This window comes from Marmota flaviventris, chromosome 16, assembly GCF_047511675.1.
Source record: "Marmota flaviventris isolate mMarFla1 chromosome 16, mMarFla1.hap1, whole genome shotgun sequence".
In the NCBI taxonomy this organism is placed as follows: domain Eukaryota; kingdom Metazoa; phylum Chordata; class Mammalia; order Rodentia; family Sciuridae; genus Marmota; species Marmota flaviventris.
In genome coordinates this window covers 73,933,725-73,946,791 of record NC_092513.1, presented here as the reverse complement: position 1 = coordinate 73,946,791, position 13,067 = coordinate 73,933,725, and the positions used below count along the sequence as shown (strand labels likewise).

Here is a 13,067-nt window from a genome sequence, read left to right as displayed (position 1 = left end):
GATACCCAGCAACAGTGGGATTCAAGACTGGGAGAATCAGGGGGCCCCCCGACGAGCCCCATTTTGTAGCCAGGGTCATGCGGAAGGAACTGGGCCTGCCAGGCTCCTCTGTCCAAGATGTGTCCACGGTGCTGGGGAGGTCAGGCAGTGGATGACCCCAGTGCCTCACAACTTCAGACCCCCATGAGATGGGAAGGGGACAGCACTTACCCACATAGTTCTCAACGTCACTGACATAGAACGTGGGGGCGGGGACAGCCAGGCCCAGCCCATCTTTCTTAGGGACAAGGATGGGTTCAGTGAAGCCATGTTCCTCCATGTAACCCAGGGTGAGCTGGCTGCCGGGCACACGGGACACCACATCTTCAGCACTGCAGGGGAAGGGCAGGTCAGAGGCCCTGTCACAGCTGCCAGCACCAGACAGGTCTGGACGGGCCCCGGCAGGAGAGGCCAAGCACCTCTCTGGGGCCACCAGCGCAGTCACAGGCAGACATGGTGCCAGCTCTTGTACCCCCACCACCAGGTACCCTGCTCCCATCATTGAGATCAGGGCCCATGGTGACAAGGGACACTGAGACTGCCACATCCCTGCATACCACTGCCCTTCCTGTTATCCCCACAGCCTGGGGGGATCCCCCTCTGACTGCCCAGCTCCAGCCCAAAGGGTGAGGACAAGAGCAGGTTCTCCCACGGCCTCTGGGTGGCCTGGGCCAGGAGGCCCCAACAGGATGAGCCACACGGGAGTAGTGTCCAGGGAGAGCTCCATCAAGCAGGACTCAGTGAGCCCCGGCCTGAAGCCCATTCCCACCTCCCACCATAGCCCTGGGACAAGGTGTGATAACACAATGCTTTGGGACCACCACCTCCTCGCCCTGGTCTGGGATCCCTCACCAGAGCCTGGGAGCTGCCCAGTGCGGCCACACAGAAGGCACTCGCAGCCTCTCCCTCACCCGCCTTGGGACCTGGTTTCCCCATCACCTTGACAGGACTTGCCAAGCTCCAGGGAGCCGGACTCAACCCAGCTAAAATAGTGGCCACCAGGGTCAGCACTGACAAGGGAAGGAGCCACCAAAACGGTGGACAGAGTCCATGACCCCAGAAGGGACCCAGAAGAGGCTCCATGGGAGGCGGCTGTAAAAATCAGGCCTCTTCCACCTCCTACACTGCCCAGCCCCATCTGCCCCACACTCCTGGCCCAGAAAAGGTGGCAGGGCCAGGACCAGGCATCCACCCGGATGGCCACTGTGACCTTCACAAGGGTATCCAATCCTGGCCTGCCCCCTACTGGACACTGCTGCCACCACACGGCCAGAGGCATGAGGAGATCCACAGGCAGAGGGGTCCAATGACAGTCTCAGAGCCTGGACAGGCCCTGACAATCTTCCAGGGGAAGCGGGAGCCCAAAGAGCATGTGGGTTCCTCGGCCACCACACCGTGGATGCCTTCCCCACCCCACCCCTGTGTGTGGGCACTGTCCTGGGTCCAGGCTGTGCTGGAGGAGCCCCTGTTGGAGATCCTGAGAACAGGCTCCATGGGAGACAGCAGCAATCAGGCAGAGGCCTGAAGGGGCCTAAGGAGCGGGGACAGAAGTTGCGCCATCAAGGCCTCGGGGCGTAGAGGAGAGGGCAGGTGTGAGGAAAGACAGGGGGCTGGGGACTGGAGGGCCCGTCCACCTGGCCAGGGCTCGTGTTGCAGGCACAGAGCGTGGACAAGTTTCAGCAGGGTGGTGACAGCCTGCGGTTCTGTACACCGCTGGGGGGACAGGGGACTATAGCAGAACCAAGACAGGAGCAGGAGGAGGCTCAGAACCTCAGCGGGTGCCTGGATAGTGAGCAGGCGGGAACGAGGGGGCTCAGGAGATGCCAACGACCACTGCTCCATCACACAGGGGTGAGGGAAGAGGACGCGGCCAAGTGGGTGGCAGGGGACTGGTGGGAGAGGAGGGACCATGGAGAAGGGGCCGGAGTGGGGAGCAAGGAGCAGACCTTGCTGAGCTGGGGACATGTCTGGTCTGAGGTGTGTGTCGGATCCTGCAGTGGAGCTACAGGTCAAGAGCTCAGAACAGCTAGAAGACGGAGACAGGTGTGGAGCCTCAGGGCGGGGCCAGGAACAGAGCCCCTGGCAGTTGATGCCACAGGGAGGGGAGTCAGCAGGAGAGAAAGCAGGTGGGGGAGGAAGACCCAAGAAAGCACAGGGCTCCAGTGAGAAGAGGGCGGCAGCCTCCAGTGTTGGGGGGTTTGTTGGTTGGTTGGTTTGTCTGGGTACTGGGGATTGATCCCAGGGGTGCTTAACCACTGAGTTACATCTGCAGCCTTTTTAATTTTTTGAGACAAGGTCTTGCTAAATTGTTTGGGGCCTCACTAAGTTGCAGAGGCTGGCTTTGAACTTGTGATCCTCCTGCCTCAGCCTCCCAAGTCACTGGAATTACAGGTGTGTGCCACTGCTCCCGGCCCAGTTTTGCCCAGAAGTCAGTTAAGGTCAGGATGAAAGAGGGCCCACTGGCTGGACCACATGGTAACAGTGCTAAAGATAAACCAGCAGGAGTAAGAGGAAGGTGAGAAAGAAGAAAATGTACGGAGACTGCTGTGGGGCGGCTGGGGAACACCAAGGTCACGCAAGGAAGCTTTGGAAGCCAAGAGAAATGTCTCCTCTACAGGGTCATAGGTGGAAAGCTGCCCTTGATAATCTAAACCTCTTTTATCACTGGGGAGAATTCCAAATTCACAGTAATCCACAGAGCAGGAAGCCCAAATGGGATCAGGAGCTATGAAGTTCACGGGGCCACAGTAAACGGCACTTACAAAACCAAGTAGCAGCTTGGGACATGCCAGCGACCCTGGAAAACCACCCCTATGAAGATCCAAGCCCCACAGAAGCAAGTGAACACCAGGAGGGAGTCCACAGAGACACCAGGCAAGAGGAAATCCCAGGAACTGAGGGAAACAGAACGGCTGAAAAAGGAATTTTAAAACACATCCAACACATTACAAGTAGGAAAATGAAAGGATCTGGTAAAGAACAGGGAGTGTGAAAAAAGAACAGAAAAGGACACTGAAAAGGAACTTCATAGAAATTCTAAAAATAGAAATATGACTGAAATTTTCCAAGCCCAATGGATGCATTCAATGGCAATTTGCTGAACAGAAGAAAGTGAATTTGAAGAAAGATTTGAAAAATGACAAAGGTCATGTTGGAGAAATGCTACTGAAAGAGAAAATAAGAATACTTTTCAGAATTCAGAAATGACTTCTCAGATTAAAAATGTGTACAGAGTTCCAATCAGGATAAACAACAACAACAAAAAAAACCCCGCAAACATAGAGTTATCAGCGTCCACTACGGTACATCAAAGACCAGACTATCTTCAGTGTTTTCAAAGGAGCGGGGAAATACCACATTATTTACCAGGAAAAAAACAAAAACCCCAGCCACGAGACTGACAGCAGACATCATGAGCAACAAGAGATGTCAAAAGATAATAAAATAGTATCTTCAAGGAGTAAAAGGAAAATAACTTTAACTCTAGAACTAGAGATCAATTTCAGGATATTAGAATCATTCAAGAATAAGGATGAAATGAAAACACTATCAGACAGAAAGAGTCTATTTTTCATAGGCTTTTGCTAAAAGAAGTAGTAAAGGCTATTATTCAACAAGAGGGAAATCAAAACTAGAAGGAAGGAGTAGGATTCAAGAAACAACGGAGCCAGGCATTAGGAGCGTCTTAGGAGGCGGAGGCAGGAGGATCACAAGTTTGAGGCCAGCTTGGGCAACCTTGTGTGAACTTTTCTCAAAAGAAAAATAAAAGGGTGGGCATGTAGTTTAGTGGTAGAGTGTCCCTGGGTTCAATCCCCAGTGCTTGAGAGAGAGAGAGAGAGAGAGAGAGAAAGAAAATTAAAAAAAAAAAAAAGAAGAAAGAAAAAACAAATGATGGAATGTTGATCTGCAGTCCACACAATTCCTACCAAAACGTGGAATGCTGAACGGAATGCAAGGCACCCGCAGGACACCTCGCAACTTCTAAATTCACTTCAAAGCTTATGACAATCAAGACCAGACAGCCCAAGCATAAGCAGAGACATGCAGAGCAATGGAACACAACAGAGAGTCCAGAAGTCAACCCTCACATCCATGGTGAAGTGCTTTTCAACCACAGTGCCAAGACAGACCAATGGGGAGAGGGCAGCCTTCCCAGTGAGAGGTGCTGGGACACTGGAGATCTACCTGCTGAAGAATGGCACAGCCCCCACCTCAAAACATATACAAATTAAAGCAAAATGAGTCAAAGACCTAAGTAAAAAGCTAAGACTACAAAAACTGTAGAAGAGCAAAGCATAAATGCTCAAGATCTTGTATTAGGTGATGCTTTCACAGAAGTGGCACTAAAAGCACAAACCATAGAAAAATTGGACTTCACCAAAATCAAAACTTTAGTGCTTCAAAGGATACTATCAAGAAATCAAAAAGAGAACCTGTAGGATGGGGGAGAAAATCTGAAAAGGAATGAGTATCTGGAATATGTAAAGAGATTTTTCCCCCCTCTGGGCCAGGAATTGAACCCATGGGCGCTCAGCCACTGAATCATATCCCCATCCCTTTTTTATTTTTGAGACAGGGTCTTGCTGAGCTGCTTAGGGGCTCCAAAGTTGCTGGGGCTGGCTTTCAATTCGAAATCCTGCCTCAGCCTCTGGAGCTGCTGGGATTACAGGCATGTGCCACCACGCCCTGCTGGAATATGTAAAGAACTCCTACAACTTAATTATGAAAAGATAAATAACCCGATTAACGTGAGGTGCTTGGAACAGTGTGGAACTTGACTTCTGGTTTCAACTCCAACACACAAAGAGCTTGAAAGCTGACACTCCCATCCTCACAATAAAAAAGCCAAATAAACCAATAATCAACAACTTTTCTCAGATTCATCAGGGAATTGGGGTTACAGGACAAACAACCATCACCAAATCTGAGGAAACAGGAAAATAAAGAAAATCACAGGCAAGACTTGCCTCACTTGGAGCAGAAGCTGATGGGAATTTTAAATGGTAACCTTTTTGGACAAACAGTTGGAAGTTGAGTATAGACCAGCTTATGAGTTAAAAAGTCCCCACCCAGGGTGGTGGTGTGGGGGTGGGGGGGCATACTTTCATCAATTCAGAAACCACCAAGTACTCAAGGTCAAGATCCCTCTTAGCAGGGCACAGTGGCACTTGCCTGTAATCCCAGCAGCTTGGGAGGCTGAGAGTGGAGGATCTCAAATTCAAAGCCAGCCTAAGCAATTTAGCAAGGCCCTAAGAAACTTAGTGAGACCCTCTCTAAATAAAAAATTTTAGAAAGGGGCTGGTGATGTGGTTCAGTGGTTAAGTGCACATGGGTTCAATCCCTGGTAACAAAAACAAAACAGAAAACAAAGATCCCTCTTGACCTAGGCTGGGGAAAGGGAAAATAAATCATTTTTAAATACACCTAGAATGTTCTCCATAACCAAGGTCTACCATCCAGGGGAAATCACTTTACCAGACCTTTCTATGACAGGAAGAAGGGAAATAAGCCAAGTCCAGCCCCCTCCAGCCATGCCGTCTCAGGTCTCAGGTAAGGGAAATGCTTCCAAAGGTCACGGCCCAGAAACTCAGGCCAACTAAAGCACTGAGAATTAACCATGAAATCCCAGAACACTCCCTTCCCCACAGCCTGACCACCTGGTAAAATAGAAGTCCAAAAGGCTTAGAATGGATAAAACGAGACAAGACTCCTCTCTTGGCCTTAGAGATGCACTGATAGGGGCGGGATACCTGCCACAAGAGAGGTCAGGAACTGAATCCACTAGAAAGAAAAATTTCCCAGAACCTAGCAACACTTCGCTTGCAAGGTTTGAGAAATACCAGAGTGACCAGTCTTTGCCCCTGACCTGGGCATTCCAGTGGACAACAAGGTGCACGAGCACCCTGAGGTGGTGGTTTCCACCCACTGCGTGGTCCTGGGTCCAGCTGACCTCCTCCAACCCCAAGTTGCATGTGCCACTTCTCCTTGTTATAAAAGCCCAGACCAACTTTCCCTCGGAGGAATGACAGCGTGATCAAACGGAACTTCTTCTATTCTCTGATTTGCAAATCTATTCTGCACCTGAATAAAAACACCTTGGTCGTGATTTCTTAAGTCGACAGACCACAACGGTGGCCACTCCTTTGGGAGTTGTCCCTCCGCGGAGTCCCTTCTCTTCCCTGTGCTGAGCATTCTAAATTCTAAAGAGGAGCAGCACCTAACTTTACAGTTACGGTGAACACAGAGTGACACAACTGTAACTTTAGGGTTACAGTGAACTATAACTGTAACTACATTTACAGAACCCAGAACATCTGTCGACTTTCAGATAAGACTTTCAGATAAGATCTGCGTGTGTAACAAGGCCCTCCTTATTCTTTAATTCTGTGCATCACTAACACAGTCAATTGTATGTTCAACTTGTAGAAAATATGGTTGTAACTAGACCTCGGTAGTCAAGGTCAATTGCAACTTTTCAGTGGGGGAGGGGGGCGTCGGCCAGGAGACATGTAACCTGATGAAGACCCTGCTCAGCATGTGACCTCTCTGCCCACTGTCCCAATGCACATCCTTCCATTCCTCCATAAAAGTCATTCTGAGTACTTGAGGTCCCCAAGACAGAGTGCCAAGGGAGACAGCCCCCTCTATCTTCTCAGGCCTGGTCCTTGAATAAACCTGACTTCCTCTTTTCCAACTTTCCTCTCAACTACTGGCTTTTGAGTAAAGAGCAAATACACCTGGGTCCAGTGACAAAGAGCACATTAGGATAACAAGTTGGTTATAACAGCTGCAAGACACAGATTCTATTTAATCAGGAAATCAAAGAAAATGGGGGGAGGTAATTAAACAGTGAAACTCGAAGAAGTGAAGTCTCTGGCACCTAGAGCTATAGCAAACTTAACATGGCCCCGTCCTAGCCAGATTAACCTAACGCCACACGGAAAGCCAGTCACCTCAGTTCCTCTTACACAACACATCACGCCCAGCTTTCAACCCCAAATTACAAAGTATACTCTATGCAAAAGCATGGCATATGCACAATGGGGATATCAGAAGGAAAAGAGACAAAGAAGCAGGAAAATATTTAAAGGAGTAAAGGCTCCACTGTCGTGTATATAAAAAAATAAAATCAATTGTAAAAAAAAGGAGTAAAGGCTGGAAATTTTACTAAATTGCAGACAAGACAGCCCATATCCAGAGGGCCCAGAAGACATCTACGCCAAGGCATATCACATTCCAACTGCAGAAAACCAAAGACAAAGGTAATGTTTTGAAAGAATCCAGACGAGAGAGAGAAATTCCTAGCATGAGAGTGGAACTGGGGGAAATTATTTACAAAGCAATTCTTCAAAGCCGGTTCATTCACGAATGAAGAAAATGTATAAAAAATCATTCAGAAAGGCTGTGATACTTCAATACAGAGCATTCTCTCACTCCACCTCCCACTGCTCAGCAGGATGCAGACTCCACTCTAGACACCTACAGCCAAGAACATAGGCTCCATTGCCTGTTCCCACTCCAGGGCTTCTTTCTGAAACCCTGACTGTCCCAGTCTCTGTGGCTGAGGCTAAGCCCTGGGTAAGTACTGCCAGGAAGTGGAGGCTGCCTTCTTGCAGGGGGGCCACATGTGGAATTGAAGCTCCCCCCTCAAGTGGCATGCTCACAGCACTGGGTGGAGCCCTGATCACCGCTGCCCTGCCCCTTCTACTCAGCATCATAGGGAGGTTCTAAAGCCAAAGCAATTAGGCAAGAAAAAGAAATACCAGTCATCCAGACAGAAAAGTAAAGAAAGAAGTAAAACCATCTCTACTTTCAAGTCACATGATCTTTTATAGAGAAAATCCTAAGGGATTCATTAAAAATTAGAGCTAACACACTAGTCTGCAGGTTGCAGGACACAAGACTGATACACAAAAACCAAATATATGTCTATGCACTGAACAATCTGAAAATAAAATGAATGATTCCATTTACAGGAGCATCAAAAAGAATAAAACACAAATAAATTCAACCAAAGCAGTCCAAAACTCAGAAAATTATAAATCGTTGTTGAAAGAAATTTTAAAAGATCCAAATAAGTGGAAAAACATCCCAAGTTCATGCACCAGAAGACTTAACGTGGTTAAGATGGAAAAACTCTATCATAATCTATAGATCAAAAACATTCAGAATTCGAGATGACTTCTTTGTAGAAATCGACAAGTTGATCTTAGTAAAATGCAAGGAACAGGTAAGGACCCAGAAGAACCAAAATAATCTTGAAAAAGAAAAGCAACGTTAGACTTTGCTTCACACCTCTTGATTTTAAAACTTACTATGACTTCAGTAATCGATATGGGGGTGGAGGAAGGGAGGAGGGAAGGGGGAAGAGGGATAATGAAATTGATCAAATTATGTTTTTATGTATGTGAAATATGTCACAATGGCATGTACCAATAAAAAATAATCAGAAGAAGAAGAAAAAAAAAAGACTGTGTGGTATTGGCATAAGGACAACAATAGACCAGTGAAATTGAATTAGCATCCAGAAATAAACATGTACATCTATGGCAAACTGATTTTGATACAGGCTCCAAGACCACTCAGTAGTAAAAGAATAGGCTCAGTGGTGGAGTGCTTGCCTGGCATGCACTATGTTTGATCCTCAGCAACACATAAAAATAAACAGTAAAAGAATAATCTTTTCAACAAAAGATACTGGGACAAATGGATAGCCACATGTAAAAAAAAATAAAGTTAGATCTTTGCCTCCCACCATATACAAAAAAAAATTAATTAAGATATAATAAAGAATAAACTGTAAATGCTACAAGGACAAAACTCTTAGAAAGTTGCATAATCACAGAAAAAGATTCTCAACATCTTTGGTCATTTGGTCATGCAAATCAAAATACAATGACATACCAAATCACACCCACTAGGACAGTCAGGATCAAAATGTTAAATAATAACAAGACCCTAGTGAGGAGGATGTAGAAAAATGAGAAGCCTCATATACTGCTTGCAGGAATGTAAAATGGTACAGCTGCTTTGGGAAATGGTCTAGCAATTTCTCAAACAATTAAACACAGAGTTACCATACAACCTAGCAATTCCATTCTTAAAAAAATGAAAACATGACCTCACAAAAACTTGTACATGCAGAAACAACCCAAATGCCCCTCCCCGGTGAATGCATAAACAGAATGTGGTTTAGGCACCAGTGGAATATTATCCAATCATTAAAAAGAAAAAAGCACTGACCCTCGATACAACGTGGTGAACCTCGAAGGCGTGACACAGGACACAAGCAGCCAGTCATATACTGTACAATTCTATTGATATAAAATGTCCATAGTAAGCAAATGTATGAATAAAAGAAAGTGACAGTAGTTGCTTAGGGCTGTGGGCGGGGGATAGAAGATAAGGGTGACAATAAACACGTGGGATTTCTTTTTGGGGGGATGAAAATGTTCTAAAACTGACTGGTGAAGGTGCACATGTCTGTGAACACACCACAAACCACTGAACTGTGCACTTTAAGTGGATGAATTTTGGTCTGTGAATTACCCCTCACTCAACAAGGGGGGGAAAAAGAAAAAAAGAAAGAAGTCCGAAGAGAAAAGCACTTCCACAGAGGGGAGTAAGGACAAGGTGACATTCTATTTCTCATCAGAAATCCCAGAAGCAAGAAAGGAGTTGGCGGAAATACTTCAAGTGTCAAAAGAAAAATCCACAACGTAAAACTCTTTTTCCAGTGAAATCATCCTTCCAAAATAAAGAAGAAGGAAAAAGATCTTGTCAGACAAACAGAAAGGAGCTCTCAGCCGCGGGTAGCTCAGGGGGGCCTCTGGTGAATGCCCTTTCTCACCGGGGGCCATTCCATGCCACCTCCTCAAGGCGCTGGCCTCTTGGCCATGTGGGAGGCAAGAGGACTCCCAGGAGGGCTGAGGAAACCAGGGAGCCAGGCTCCGCGGCGCACACCTCTCTCCCAGCGACTCAGGAGGCTGAGGCCCCCTGCAATTTAGCGAAACCCTGTCTCAAAAGAAAATACAAGAAGGGCTGGGATGTAGCTCCGTGCTAAAGCACCCTGGGTTCCATCCCTACACCAAAAAGAGAAAGAAAGGAACCCACAGGAACGACATAAAGGTGAGGCACTTGGCAGGAAGGGTGCCCTCCACCCAGGGGAGCAGGGGTTGTGCTCGTCCCCCTGGCCATCACCCTGGGGCTGCAGTGGGGGCTCTGTGACCTCCAGCACAGCATGACCACTCCCCCCTCTCCTGGAAGAGGGAGCCCATGGGGGCAGAGCACATGGCCACTGGCTGCAGGGGGTGAAAGATGAAGGGAGAGGGCAGGGCCACAGGGTGAGGACCAGACTCTGCGGGGGCCCCCCACCCCTTCCTGGCCCCACCTGGGGAAGGTCCGGCTCCGCAACTCCTTGATGAAGAGCTGGCTGCCGTTCTGCACGGGCTTCACGTCGGGCGTCTGCCCCGGGCCGTGCTTGTGCCACGTCCGCTTCTTCTTCACTGCAGGGGGGCGGGGGGGGGGACAGGAGGTGGGGGACAGGAGGTGGGGAATGTCATCAAGTGCAACCCCTCCTCCGGGGCCCTCATACCTGCTGCCCTGCAGGGGGACCCAGCAAGGCCTTCGAAGGGTGGGAAGAATCTGGGGAGCCTGTGAGTACTCAGACCTCCTGAAACCCCAACCCTCACACCCAGCACCTCCTCACCCTTACCACACACACACACACACACACACAGAGGAACTCGGACCCCACCCTTCCTCCCCAGCCTCTGGTGTCACCAACTAAAGTGTCATCACCGTCCAACACTCTGACGCAGAACCTGGGGTCTCCCAGGACTCCTCTTCCTTCAGGCACCAAATCTGCCAAGATCACCAGAGTCACCTCCTGCAAGGTCCCTAGCCACGGGAACCACCATCCCAGAGCTGGATGACGCCTTCCGCCTGCCCTCCATATCAAGACCCCGACACCTCCTTGCTGGGACCTTTGGCACCTGATAGCCACCACCACAGGTGGCCCTCTTCTCTCCACCTCCTTCCCCGTAACACCCCTGAAGGTGGCTTGGGGCATGGGGTGCAGGTGTCCCCCAGGCCCAGCACGGAGCCCGCTGCACCGCTCTGAGCAGGGGAGGATGGAGCCTGGACAAGCAGGCTCTCACCCCCGTCCTCAGAACCTGACGGTGACAGAGAAGGGAAAGTAAGTCTGAGCATTTGGTGACTGTGCTTGTCACAGAGCTGCAACCCAGAGCTGCTGCTTCCTGCTTCTCCTGTGCCTTTGTCACACAGGACACCTTGCCAAGATTCAGTCTAGGAACCTGAGGCCTACACCTGCCTTATGTTGGTCAGACAAACTGTGGGGCCCATGGTTCAAAATCAGTCCAAGGAACTATCAGGACACGGGACAGCTCGGGGAAGGGCCCTGCAATCCCACCACTGTGGCCTCCATAAAGAGAAGGTGATGCTTGGCCACAGGCATGGGTCCCTCTTGTCCTCGCCATGTCCATTGAAAGCCCCAGTCCAGGCCAGAACAGCAAGGGCAGGAAGGCAGGAGGCAGGCCTGGGGCCTCCAGAGGGCTCCACAGGCCACAGGCTGCACCAGGAACAGGACCCTCACCAGACACAGGATCTGCCAGAGCCTGTTTCTTGAACTTCCCAGTCTCCAGAGTGGTGGGAAATAAATTTGATGTCATTTAAGCCATCCAGTCTCTGGTATTTTGTTACAGCAGCTCAAATGGACTAATACACCCACCCCCCACCCACACACACACACAAACAAAGACGCAAGCAAGCAAACGCACACATGCACACGTGCGCGCACACACACACACACACACACACATTGCTCCCTAGGGGCTGGGCTATAGGAGATGGGATGGGGAACTTGCATGTGAGCTCTTAGCTGATGGCCAAACCTTGGCCCAAACTCTCCCCAAGCACAGGGGTGGGGCCTGGGTGGGGTGGGTACACATGCATCCCACAGCACGTGGGTTGTCACACTGAGTGTTTCAGAGGACATCCAGGGGCACTAAAGACATCAACACCATGTGCTCGTCAATGTGGGTAACCTGTTCAGCTACGCACCCCCCACCCCAACCCAGCCAGACTCACAAGAGTCCCCAGGCAAAGACACCTGGAACACGTGCTGACTGTCAAAGCAGGAGCCGCAGCCTGTGCTTTCCAAGACCTCTAAGTCTAGAACCTCTTCTCAGGTGACACTCATGTGCACCTGTGGCATAAACCACACAGAGCAGTGCTGCCCCCAAAATCCTCTGACCAGCGGCCCCTGAGTGAAAGGTGGATCCTCCACCCCAAGGAAACACTTCTTGGGACCTCCTTACGCCAGCCCTGCTCTGCCCTGGCCACCTCCCAGGTCCCATGGTGCAGCCCTGGATCCGCCCAGAAGCTCTGCCTCATTTGCCTGGGTCCTGTTGCAAAGATAAGGAGGCCCTGAGATCTCCAGGTGTGCTCGGCGAGGTATCTGGACCCAGGAGAAATTCTTCCTCCCCTAATTCTGATTTGAAGCAGTCACCAGAATGTAGGGTCATCGTTTGTCCCCAGGGTTGCCAATGGCTGGGGAGGGGCTAGGAAGGTAACTTCCCCCAGGCACAGCCTCAGCCTAGAAAGCTCAGAAAGCACCACCAGACTTCTCATCTTCACCCACCCACATATTTGGTGGCATTTGACGGGGCTGAGAATGTGCTAGGGAGCAAGGGACAAAATCTGGAACAGGTGCAGCCCCCACCTTCAGAGCAATGGACACAGGCAGTTAACGGTTTGGATCTGGAATGTGCCCCAAAGCTCACGTCTTGAAGACTAGGTTTCCAATGTAGCAATGTCCAGAGTTGGGATTTTGGGGAGGTGCTTGGATCAGAAGGACGACTGTGACCTCAACGGTTAGTCCACTGAAGGCTGAATAGATTATTGGGAGCAGGTGGAAACTGCAGGCAGGTGGGGCATGGTTGGACACCTGGTCACTGGGTTTGCCCATGGGAGTATATCTTGTCCCTGGCCCCTTACCCTCCCCCACC

The 13,067-nt window shown here is 49.6% G+C and overlaps 1 protein-coding gene across 1 annotated transcript in view; it reads right to left on the bottom strand.

Annotated features, from left to right (window-relative positions):
* The window catches only part of Phf2 (PHD finger protein 2), a 90,356-nt gene that overhangs the window by 29,135 nt on the left and 48,154 nt on the right, over positions 1–13,067 (bottom strand). The window contains exons 3-4 of the mRNA XM_071602549.1: positions 10,430–10,544; positions 211–371 (exon numbers count right to left, since the gene is read on the bottom strand). Of these exons, the coding sequence (XP_071458650.1) occupies positions 211–371; positions 10,430–10,544 (276 nt within the window). The remainder of the gene's footprint in view (positions 1–210; positions 372–10,429; positions 10,545–13,067) is intronic.